This window comes from Salvelinus sp. IW2-2015, linkage group LG23 (assembly GCF_002910315.2).
Source record: "Salvelinus sp. IW2-2015 linkage group LG23, ASM291031v2, whole genome shotgun sequence".
NCBI lineage: Eukaryota > Metazoa > Chordata > Actinopteri > Salmoniformes > Salmonidae > Salvelinus > Salvelinus sp. IW2-2015.
Window position 1 is genome coordinate 28,512,982 of NC_036863.1, and position 13,239 is coordinate 28,526,220.

At 42.8% G+C, this 13,239-nt stretch overlaps 1 protein-coding gene across 1 annotated transcript in view; it reads right to left on the minus strand.

Annotated features, from left to right (window-relative positions):
• LOC111950537 (THO complex subunit 2) overlaps window positions 1-13,239 on the minus strand; it is an 88,587-nt gene that overhangs the window by 5,046 nt on the left and 70,302 nt on the right. The window contains 3 exon segments of the mRNA XM_070434483.1: window positions 8,431-8,565; window positions 11,615-11,650; window positions 13,165-13,223. Coding sequence (XP_070290584.1) covers window positions 8,431-8,565; window positions 11,615-11,650; window positions 13,165-13,223 — 230 coding nt within the window.

Sequence of the window (13,239 nt, forward strand, 5' to 3'; positions counted from 1 at the left end):
ACAATGTGTGCAAAAGGCATGAGGAGGTAGGCCAATAAAAGTAAGAATGAATGCAATTTAGCAGATTAACAGCTGGAGTGATAAATTCATCAGATGATCAGTGCAATAGAGGATTACTGGTGTGCAATAAAAGAGCAGAGAAAGTAAATAAATAAAAGACAGGATGGGGTGAGGTAGGTAAATGGGTGGCTCCTTACTTTCTCCCCCTTTTAATCTTTATTTTTTGATATTTTTTTTATTTTTAAGTCTTTTTTTTTTTATTGTATTTTTAACTATTTTCGTTAATAGAAAGGTATTAATTCTGGTTTGCTTTTGTATTTATGATAGTTTTCTGGAATTAATGTTGAATTTAGTTTGTATTATTTTTTTTAATTATTTTAAATCTAAGATTTGTTATTCCTTTTAACTGTAGTTTTTATTATTATTTTTATTATTAATAAAAATACTTTTGTTATTTATTTTATATATATTTTTATGTTAAGAGTAATTGTTTTAGAGGTTTTATGAGGTTTTTTCTGAATAAATGATTTTCTTATTGTAGGTTATATATTTTTTATTTTTATTTGAATTTTATATTAAAATTACTCTGTTTATATACTATTGTATTTAGTTATTTTATATCGATTTCGTAGTGATCTTTTTTAGATTATGTATGTTTTATCTTATTATTACTTTTTTTTTTTTATTAATGGATTTATTTACAGGCACAAGAATTTTAGGTTATACATTATATAATATTAATTAATTTTCTTTGATTTTACTTACTAGTGATAATCTTCTATATGTTATACTTGAAGTTTATTATATATGGTGTGAGTAGGAAGTATAAATAAATGTCAGTATGGTACTGGTATATATTTGGCTTTATATACGATGGACTATGTACAGCTGCAGCGATCGGTTAGCTGCTCGGATAGCAGATGTTTAAGTTGTTGAGGGAGATAAGTCTCCAACTTCAGAGATTTTTGCAATTCGTCCAGTCGCAAGCAGCAGAGAACTGGAAGGAAAGGCGTCCAAATGAGGTTTGGCTTAGGGATGATCAGTGAGATACACCTGCTGGAGCGCGTGCTACGGGTGGGTGTAGCATCGTGACCAGTGAACTGAGATAAGGCGGCACTTTACCTAGCATAGCCTTGTAGATGACCTGGAGCCAGTGGGTCTGACGACGAACATGTAGCGAGGGCCAGCCGACTAGGGCATACAGGTCGCAGCGGTGGGTCGTATAAGGTGCTTTAGTAAAAAACGGATGGCACTGTGATAAACTGCATCCAGTTTGCTGAGTAGAGTATTGGAAGCTATTTTGTAGATGACATCGCGCGAAGTCGAGGATCGGTAGGATAGTCAGTTTTACTAGGGTAAGTTTGGCAGCGTGAGTGAAGGAGGCTTTGTTGCGAAATAGAAAGCCGACTCTAGATTTGATTTTGGATTGGAGATGTTTGATATGAGTCTGGAAGGAGAGTTTGCAGTCTAGACAGACACCTAGGTACTTATAGATGTCCACATATTTCTAGGTCGGAACCGTCCAGGGTGGTGATGTCATTAGAAAAACCGCGAGGCTACTGAGTCTGCCGATAAAGAATATAGGTGATTGACAGAGTCGAAAGCCTTGGCCAGGTCGATGAAGACGGCTGCACGGTACTGTCTTTTATCGATGGCGGTTATGATATGTTTAGTACCTTGAGCGTGGCTGAGGTGCACCCGTGACGGCTCGGAAACCGGATTGCACAGCGGAGAAGGTACGGTGGGATTCGAGATGGCCAGTGATCTGTTTGTTGACTTGGCTTTCGAAGACCTTAGATAGCAGGGCAGGATGGATATAGGTCTGTAACAGTTTGGGTCCAGGGTGTCTCCCCCTTTGAAGAGGGGGATGACCGCGGCAGCTTTTCCAATCCTTGGGGATCTCAGAAGATACGAAGGAGAGGTTGAACAGGCTGGTAATAGGGGGTACGACAATGGCGGCGGACAGTTTCAGAAATAGGGGGTCCAGATTGTCAAGCCAGCTGATTTGTATGGGTCCAGGTTTTGCAGCTCTTTCAGAACATCTGCTATCTGGATTTGGGTAAAGGAGAAGCTGGGGAGGCTTGGGCGAGTAGCAGCGGGGGGGGCGGGGCTGTTGGCCAAGGTTGGAGTCGCCAGGAGGAAGGCATGGCCAGCCGTTGAGAAATGCTTGTTGAAGTTTTCGATTATCACGGATTTATCGGTGGTGACCGTGTTACCTAGCCTCAGTGCAGTGGGCAGCTTGGAGGAGGTGCTCTTGTTCTCCATGGACTTTACAGTATCCCAGAATTTTTTGGAGTTAGAGCTACAGGATGCAAATTTCTGCTTGAAAAAGCTGGCCTTTGCTTTCCTGACTGACTGCGTGTATTGGTTCCTGACTTCCCTGAACAGTTGCATATCGCGGGGGCTCTTCGATGCTATTGCAGTTCGCCACAGGATGTTTTTGTGCTGGTCGAGGGCAGTAGGTCTGGAGTGAACCAAGGGCTATATCTGTTCTTATTCTCATTTCTTGGACCGGACATAGCTGTCTAACGTCGCATGAACCTTGAGAGGCTGCTCTGAGTCTGGGAATTGAGTATTTGTTCTGTTTTTGTCTCTCTGTGAGTTATGGTCCTACATTAAAATCTGATAGATACTCTGAATCAACCGAATGTATGGTTCTTAGTTTATTTTCCAACCGATATCTAATGCGAGAACCAACCGAAGAGGAGGATTATACTCCCGTTCTTGTACAAATTAGATAACGCTGAAATATATCTTTAGTATTAGAATCGATCTTCAGTTTCCGAGGTGTACGTTTCCTATTTAGTGCGTCCTGAACCTATATGTCTACCTCCACTACATCGCTCTCCCTCAGAGACCCCCTCACCTCACTCCCTGTGGAAGCCACGATATACGTACGGGCGACCCTACGGGACAGATTGTTTGCTTAAAATTAAGAATAAACCTTGTCCAAACAGGTACATTCTCCATAAAAGAACTTACCAGAATTTTAAAATACCGTGGTTTCAGGTGAGGATGCTGGTTTTATTTGTACGAAACATGGTGGAGCGGCGGGTTCCAATACTAGTGGGGGAGGTAAGTTATTAGTAAAATGTTTAGTTTGTATCGGGTCTTGCGTTGTTATTTTTGTCTTTAATACTGATAGTAACCTGTATTACCCACCAGAAATTAAGGCTATCTGGTTGTTTGTGTTGTTTTACATCTTCCGAAGAAGACCACCAGTTTGTCGCCTCGTGGACACGGGGCACTTGGATTCACGTCATCCCATGACGGCCGTCCATTGCGGTATTATATCTGTTACATTTTGTTTTTGTTAATTTGATAGTGTAACCTATTGTCCAGTACATCGTCAGTATTACTCAACAAAAACCTAGGTCTGGTTGTAACCTGGGACAGGTTACTATTTCTTTCTTTGCTAGATACCAATTACACCTGGGCTAGTCGAGGAACATGACCGCGCACTGGACAGGGCGTACTATCATATTACATTTATGACTGCTGGTGCTTGGTGGGTCTGACACGGAGATTGTTACTGGGACAGGGTTGGGTTGTTATTTTGTTAGATTAGATAGAGTTCTAATATCACCTGTGATTTAAAGAGATTTAACTTGGTTCTGTAATGGCTGAGAATCCTACCTTATGTGTGAATTGGACAGGATTTTTGCTGGCGAGGCAGTCTTAGTACTGGAGTGAATTACGGATATCCTGTCTAAGGTACGATACTTAAACGGGAGCATGCTTGTCTAATATGTGAGAAGTAACTTTTAAGAATGACCAGGCATCCTCAACTGACGGATGAGGTCAATACCTTCCAGGGTACCCGGGCCAGGTCGATTAGAAAGGCCTGCTCGCAGAAGTGTTTTAGGAGCGTTTGACAGTGATGAGGGGTGGTCGTTTGACCGCGGACCCGTAGCGGATACAGGCAATGAGGCAGTGATCGCTCAGATCTTGATTGAAGACAGCAAGAGTGTATTTGTTGAGGGCAAGTTTGTCAAGGATAATGTCTGTTAGGGTGCCCATATTTACGGATTTAGGTTGTACCTGTGGGTTCCTGATAATTTGTGTGAGATTGAGGCATCTAGCTTAGATTGTAGGACTGCCGGGGTGTTAAGCATATCCCAGTTTAGGTCACCTAACAGAACAAACTCTGAAGCTAGATGGGAGCGATCAATTCACGATGTGTCCAGGCACAGCTGGAGCTGAGGGGGGTCGGTAGCAGGCGGCAACAGTGAAGAGACTTATTTCTGGAGAGATTGATTTTAAAATTAGAAGTTCGAACTGTTTGGGCATAGACCTGGAAAGTATGACAGAACTTTGCAGGCTATCTCTGCGGTAGATTGCAACTCCTCCCCCTTTGGCAGTTCTATCTTGACGGAAAGTTTATAGTTGGGTATGAAATCTCAGAATTTTGGTGGCCTTCCTAAGCCAGGATTCAGACACGGTAAGGACATCAGGTGGCAGAGTGTGCTAAAAGCGGTGAGTAAGACAAAACTTAGAGAGGAGGCTTCTGATGTTGACATGCATGAGGCCAGGCTTTTTTTGATCACAAAGAAGTCAACAAATGAAGGGTGCCTGGGGACATGCAGGGCCTGGGTTACCTCCACATCACCCGAGGAACAGAGGAGTAGTAGGATGAGGGTGCGGCTAAAGGCTATCACAAAACTTGTCGCCTAAGACCGTGGGACAAGCGAATTAAAGGAGCAAGTATTGGGCCGTGGTAGAATACGTATTCTTGGGCAATAATGTGCAGACAGGGTATGTGGTGGCAGGGTAAAGCGGAGGCAGAGGCCCAGGCACTGGGTGATGATAAGAGAGGTTGTATCTCTGGACATGCTGGTCTCAGATGGGTGAGGTCACCGCCATTGTGGGAGGTGGACCCCCACAAAGGAGGTATCAGAGGTACGCGAGAGTGGAACTACGGGGTTCCAGTTGCAAACCCAAAACAATGATAACTAGCCTTGAAACAACAGTATACAAGGGCATATTATATTTGAGAGAGGACAACAGTCAACCATAAAGTGATTGCAGGTCTTAGATGGAGAGCTAGCCTAAAACAACAGGTGAGTAACAGCAAGCTAGTCAGCTAACACAGCAACAGGCAGGTTAAAATGGCGACGACAGGCAGAGAGGTCGGGATTACTTACACACAGAGCCTGAGTTAAAACACAGAGCCGACAGTAAAAACACAAATAAAACAGACATGAGTACCGTGAATTAAAGGACACAGTCCGGCAGGGCATCAGCTTTGTAGCCAAGTGATCAAGGTCCAGGGGGCAGCGGTAATGGAGCAGGGAAGCCGCCACTACGCTAGCACGCGGCTTTAAAGTTAGTAGCCCGGGGGGTGGTCTGCTCAGACGGAGGGGGTCTGCTCAGACGGAGGCCGGTTGAGGGCACAGCGGATGGGGTATTCGTCTGCAGACCAGACGTGGTCGTGTCGACAGAGAATCCAAGCCGGATGGCGATGGCGAAAGAGGTATTGTAGAATTGTGTTTGCTAACTGGTGCTAGCTTCGTGGCAGTGGTGCTAGCTGCAAGCTAGCTGTGAGGATCAGAAGTAGTGGCTCAGGGATTACGGCAGGAATCCGGCGTTGTTGTGGAGAGACAGTCCGATRYTGGTAAATTGGTGAGTAATATCCAGGCTAATAACAGGGCTGGTGTCTGYGCAGAAGGTAAAAGCTGCTCGCAGCGGCTAAAAATGACTAAATAGCTTGTAGCTGATTAGCTGGTTAGCTACTGGGGGTTCTTGAATGTGTTCCAAAGTTAAAAAATAATAGCGATTCCGTATCACATTGGGTGAGGTAGGTTACCGGAAGGTATAATCGAATTAAAAATCGAAAAGAGATAGATTCTTTTTTTTAAATATATACAAGAAATACGAAAAATACAAACGTACACGAGAGGACGAAACAAAACACGTCTACACTGCTACGCCATCTTGGATCAAGATAGCAGTAGGCTATAAGCGCGAAAGTAACAATTAGCRTAAAACACCATTATCTAAAGTGACCGCAAWTGCAATTATGCATGTAATGCTTTTATTATAAAGGTGCATTTTTATGGTGAAAATTATCTTACACAACCTTGAAACTCACACGCTGCAGTTAGGCTCTACACCCCATTTAAAGCGGATTAATGTGCTTAATATTAAGAAGTTATTTGGCATCTTTAGTTGTGATACAAACCTTATCAAAACAGGCTACATGAAGTGTGATTCGAAAAAGTCGCAAAAAAAATACATTGCTTCTTGCCTTAAACTGGGCATCATTCACAAGTGATAATATATAATTCACAAGTGATAGGCTAATACTGTCACCTATCACACTATTCTTGATTTAATCTTGTCTTTACATTTACTAAATAATATGTGTGAAATTTGTTTTGATTTAGAATGGACCATTATCAAGCACCTGTCTCGAAACAGGGGCAGAGGAAAAATTACATGTCATCTCTGCACTTAAATAGTGAATGGAGGACGCTTTTTTCGTGGTTAATTTTCATACCAGCCAGGTAGGCTATACTCCTGTTGTAAAGATAAGCAATGCGCTTAATATTAGGAAAGTTKAGAAATAAATATAGTACCATAAGTGTCTATCCAGATAATGAACAGRCAGATAATGAAAAGCCACCAAGAAGAAGGAACATATAGTTACAGTGCCTTCTGAAAGTATTCACACCCCATTACTTTYCCCACATTTTGTTGTCTTACAAAGTGGGAGAAAAATACATGTTTTTTTTAATAAAAGGAAAATAGAAAACACKAATATATCTTGATTAGATAACTATTCAACCCCGTGAGTCAATACAAGTTAGAATCACCTTTGGCAGCGATTACAGCTGGGAGTCTGTTCTGGCTAAGTCTCTAAGAGCTTTGTACGCCTGGATTGTACAATATTTCCCTATTATTCTTTTTTTCAAAATGTTTTTTTTTATTTGTCAAGCTCCATTTACCATTTTTGGACAGCCATAGTCAAGTCTTGCCATAGATTTTCAAGCTAATTTAAGTCAAAGCTGTAACTAGGCCACAGGAACATTCAAAGTCATCTTGGTAAGCAATTCCAGTGTATATTTGGCCTTGTGTTTTAGGTWATTGGCCTGCTGAAAGGTGAATTTGTCTCCCAATGTCTGTTGGAAAGCAGACTGAACTAGGTTTTCCTCTGTGCTTAGCTCTATTCCGTTTCTTTCAAGCCTAAAAAWCTCCCTAGTCCTTGCCGATAACATGCATACCCATAACATGATGCAGCCCACCACCATTCTTGAAAATATGAAGAGTGGTAACTCAGTGATGCGTTGTTGGATTTGCCCCAAACATAACGCTTTGTATTCAGGACAAAAAGTTAATTTCTTTGCAGTATTACTTTGTGCCTTATTGCAAACAGGATGCATGTTTTGGAATATTTTTTCCTTCTTTTCACTTTGTAATTTATGTTAGTATTGTGKAGTAACTACAATGTTCTATCTCCTATCACAGCCATTAAACCAAAAATGTTGGCCTCATGGTGAAATCCCTGAGTGGTTTCCTTCCTCTCCGGAAACTGAGTTAGGAAGGGTGTCTATCTTTGTAGTGACTGGCTGTATTGATACACCATCCAAAATGTAATGTTTATAACTACACCATACTGAAAGGGATATTCAATGTCTGCTTWAAAAAAAATCCATCTACCAATATGTGCCCTTTGCAAACCATAGGAAAACCTCCCTGGTCTTTTGTGGTTGAATCTGTGTTTGAAATTTACTGCTCGGTAGAAAATTATGTGTGTGGGATACAGAGATAAGGTAGTCATTTAAATAATGTTAAACACTACTATTGCAYACAACTTGAGTCCATGCAACTTATTATGGAACTTGTTAAGCAAATGTTTACTCCTGAACTTATTTAGGCTTGCCATAACAAATGGGTTGAAAACTTACTGACTGAAGACATTTCAACTTTTCATTTTTTATTAATTCGTAAACCTGTCTAAAAACATAATTCCACTTTGACATGGGGTATTGTGTAGACCAGTGACAAAATCTCCATTTAATCCATTTTAAATTCAGGCTTTCAAGGGGTCTGAATACTTTCTGAAGTMAAGTCATTTGAGGTRCGAATGATCATGAGCCAAGTCATTATAGCCCATCATTTCACTTCCCCTGTGAGAACCATGAGCATGGACTGACTTCTTCTGAGGTGGAACCTAAACTCTCTAGGACAGGAAATTAAGTCAAAATCGCAGCAACAACTTCCTCTGGGGGGTACTTTAAGGACGGTCAACCATAAGAATCTCACCAGTCTTGACAATCTATGCAAAACTATAAMATATAAGTTAGAAGTAGTTGGCTTTTAAGTTCTATATCAAATCAAGATGAGAGCAAGCACCATATCAGATAAGAACACTCCTTTCCCCATTGAAGTCCACCTTTAAATCTCTCCCTTGCTCTCTCAAATACTCACTCTCTTCCTGTCCTTTCGGTCTTTGTCTTCGGTCTTCTTCTCTTTGGAACGGCCCCGGGTATTCTCTGACTCTTTCTTGTCCGTCTCCCTCTCTCTGCTCTTGGACCGCGCGACCGAATTGTAGGTGATGTGGTGCTGTAAGGAATGAGCATACAAATCAAATACAGACTAAAATATATATATATATTTTTATATACATTGTATGGCATTGTGCATTTACTGGAGGATACCTTGAAATGTGTGTGCTGAAATCTGCCTGTTCTCCTCAGTGTGTGTGTGCCTATTAGCAAGCCAATAACTTTAAAATATAAGTCCATATGCCGAGGCAGACCCTGTACATACTATGTGTTGCTGATCATATAAATGAACCGCTAGGTGGCTGACCGTTCCTGGARGAAAATCACTAGGAAACGCATAGAAAAAGTTATAGTTAATATAAGGAAATCAGTCATTTTAAATAAATTGATAAGATATCTTTAAAAAAGGTAGGGGCGTAGATCAGATAACTAGTCAGTATCTGGTGTGACCACCATTTGCCTCATGCAGTGCGACACATCTCCTTTGCATAGAGTTGATCAGGCTGTTGACTGTGGCCTGTGGAATGTTGTCCCACTCTTCTTCAATGGCTGTACAAAGTTGCTGGATATTGCCGGGAACTGGAACACGCTGTCGTACAGCGTTGCTCCAGAGCATCCCAAACATGCTCAATGGGTGACATGTCTGTTGAGTATGGAGGCCACGGAAGAACTGGGAAATTTTCAGCATCCAGGAATTGAGTACAGATCTTTGCGACATGGGGCCTTGCATCATGCTGAAATATGAGGTGATGGCAGCAGATGAATGGCACGACAATGGGCCTCAGAATCTCGTCATGGTATCTCTGTGCATTCAAATCGCCATCGAAAAAAATGCAAATTGTGTTCGTTGTCCGTAGCTTATGCCTGCCCATACCATAACCCCACTGCCACCATGGGGCACTCTGATCACAACGTTGACATCAACAAACCGCTCACCCACACGACGCCATACACGCTGTCTGCCATCTGCCMRGTACAGTTGAAACCGGGATTCATCCGTGAAGAGCACACTTCTCCAGTGTGCCAGTGACCATCAAAGGTGAGTATTTGCCCACTGAAGTCGGTTATGAAGCCGAACTGTAGTCAGTTCAAGACCCTGGTGAGGACGACGAGCACTCAGATGAGCTTCCCTGAGACAGTTTCTGACAGTTTGTGCAGAAATTCTTCAGTATTGCAAACCCACAGTTTCATCAGCTGTCTGAGTGGCTGGTCTCAGATGATCCCGCAGGTGAAGAAGCCAGATGTGGAAGTCCTGGGCTGGCGTGGTTACACGTGGTCTGTGGTGGTGAGGCTGGTTGGATGTACTGCCAAATTCTCTAAAACGATGTTGGAGGCAGCTTACGGTTGAGAAATTAACCTTTAATTTGCTGGCAAAAGTTCTGGTGGACATTCCTGTAGTCAGCATGCCAAATGCACACTCCCTCAAATCTTCAGATATCTGTGGAATTGTGTTGTTGACAAAACTGCACCTTTTACAGTGGCATTTTATTGTCCCCAGCAAAGGGGAAAGGTGGATACCTAGTCAGTTGTACAACAATGCCTTCAACTGAAATGTGTCTTTCGCATTTAACCCAACCCCTCTGAATCAGAGGTGCGGGGGGGGTACCTTAATCAACATCCACGTCTTCGGCGGCCGGGGAACAGTGGGTTAACGGCCTTGCTCAGGAGCAGAACGACAGATTTTTACCTTGTCAGCTCGGAGATGCGATCCAGCAACCTTTCGGTTACACAAGGTGCATCTGTGTAATAATCATGCTGTTTAATCAGCTTCTTGATAAACCACACCTCTCAGGTGAGAAATTGAGAAAACTTTTTGTTCGTATGKAACATTTCTGGTGCCTTTTATTTCAGCTCATTAAACATGAGACCAACACTTTACATGTTGCGTTTATGTTTTTGTTCAGTGTAGTACAATGGAACATCAGGAACATTTTAACAAGATTGTAGTGTCAAASTTAAACTCTATCTCTAACTCGGTGGTCAGAGGAGAAGTAAGGTCTATCATCATCAGTATTCAGACCCCAAACAAACACCAAACATCTCCCTCCTCAATAACCAGGTCAGCAGTGACTGCAGCTCTATCAAGAGAGCATTAACATCATCCCAATAACTTCACAGTGAACCATGTAGAACGGGGATGTGAGTCTGGACCGTGGGCGGTAGATCAAAATAGCAGACTAGCACTGTCCGCTGACAGCAGAGCACTGCTATCTGTGCTGCTGTCTAACTCGATACAAATTTAACAAGCCAACCGTGTACCTGCTGTATGAATGATTCATCTGACCATCTCTAGCTCTGTCTGCAGGGGGAGAGAGGGAGAATCTAGACAGAGGAACAACTGAGCTATGGCTACTGATGTGAGAAGAACCCAATACATATGGACTAAGGCTTATAGGGGTTTAGGTGCTGAAAAGGAATGGCATGCTTCGGTCTTAAAACAAGCTCAAAAAACCTAGAGTTTAATAAAGACAATTAATGTTTTGCTTTAAACGTCTATCAGAAATCAATATGGAACAGAGGCGGGTGGATGAAGGCGTGTGAGAGAGAGAACTAGAGAGACAGGTCCGTAATGTGGGCTCAATAGAGGATTACTCTTTTTCTCAGTGTTTTCACAGCACATCACACGCATAGCTAATGAGCCTCCGCCTGGGCAGGCATCAGAGACGGCCTTAGAAGGTGATCACAGGCAGAGGAAGAAATGCCGCCTGCTTAAAACTCTGCCCTTTCCCCGTCTCTTCTCCCCGGTGGCACAATCAGGACCTTTTCATACAACAGTCTGCCGTCCTGGACAGYCTCTCTAATCTTTCCCATGACTACACTGAACACATCAACATTTAGTGTGGAGGTCTGGCTGCCTGGTACAGAGTGGACTTAAACAGGCAAGCCTGATCTAAGGTGATATCTCAGGTTTCACTATTCAGCAATGACTTCTTATGCAAGTCAGATTTATTTGGACACTGTCTGCAAAATGGTACATTTTCACATTCAATAAGTGTAATCATCAAAGTCCTTCTAACTGACCCCCTCCTCATGGCACTTGGAGAAAGAGAATGAAGATAACAGTCAAGGTGAATAGTGATAGAGTAATGTTTAGGAGGAGTCCAAACCTTGGATGCAGAGTCCTTGGGTTCGTTGCTATTGTCCTGTAGGAATGAATGGAGATGACAGATGAGCTGGGGGGGTTGTCAGACAGCAGGTCAGGAGAGTCAGGAGGACGGGGGTTTCAGGGGCTGGACGGACCGACGTCACACTTCCTTCCCCCTTGACCTTCAAGGACTAAGGCTTTCACAAGGTTATTAACAGAGAGGAGAGTTCATTTATCTTTAACAGGGGTCATCTCATCAGCTTTATATTAGAAAAACCCTGAGAAGTGAGATGAAAGTGTGTGTGATTTTTTTTCTACAAAAAATTGTCTGGAATTAAATGCAGCATCTCAAAKAGGCCTACAGAACACTGTTTATAGTGCATGTGGTGTAAAACTACAAAACAACTGAACTGAGTGTGTGTATCTGACAAATGAATTGAATTTCATGTGTGCTCTGCTCTCCTAGGTTTTAGCACTCTGTTGTTGTCACTTACAGTTGAGAATGGATAAGACACAGGGAGCCTATCTCTCTGGTTGGTAGTAAACATTAAGACCTATCACAAGCTTCAAGCGGTTTAGGCAACGCTCCAGCAGATCCAGAAGGCTTCGCCCACACTTTCTCTCTCCCTCTCGTACTTTCTGTGACGGTAGGCAGGCTTTATTTTCCTCCTGTACTTTTGGCTGGTGCAAAACTGAGGCTCTGGCTCTTCTCTCTTGCTCTCTGTGGGCCTGGGTGCTGGTGGTGCCTGGGGTTCCCACTGCGCGTGCGACAAGGTGCTGAGGGGTGTTGAGGTGGGGGGTTGGTGGTTGTAGGGGGGGGCCACAGGAGCGACTGACTGCATACACATCTTGAGTGGAAGCGTAGGTACAGACAGGCTGCATGCGGGCTGTTTTAACAGATCAGAGCGAACAGCAGCTACTGAGACTTCTTCTGAAGACACTGTGCGACTCCGGACTCAGCCCCCCCGCTGGATTCCCGCAGATTCAAAGGAAAAGAAAAACACGTCACGCCATTTCAACCAAGAAATCTTCTCAGCTTGCAGAAAATGGGGGGGAAAAACTCTTAATCTTGGGCGCCATTTTGAACGGGAAAAATACCAGGGGATCTTACACGGGGAAAAATCTAAATAAATCTTCTTCTCAGCTTTGCCAGCAAAAAAAAGAAAAATCTCATGACTTTGGAAGCAATTTTACTTGACGAAAAATATTGCTCTCAAAAAGAGAAAAAGGGTGGGGAATATAGAAACACAAAAATTCCTCTCTTCTCCAAGGCACTTTTACTGCTTTCCTTCACATTAAAATAAATTTATATTTCAAATAATCGATATATACATTATTCTCTTGGCTAAGTCCTTGATGATTATCCCCAATCAGGAAATATATTAAGGAAAAGTCCAAATGGAATTCTTTCCAAACTCCCATGGTTTACGAAGGGGATGCCAGACGGGGCTTTCCTGTGTGTATGAGAACTCTCCTCGGTGATCTTGAGGGCCGATGGAACACGCAACAGTTGGGAACGCTCCGGCGGAAAGGGAAGAAACACGGGCTCAGCTTTCCTCAGGCCATACTAACCTTAACAGAGGAAGAGTGGGATGGTGAAGAGTGGGTATCGACTTTTCGCCTTTTGTGATCTGAAAAAAAAAACAA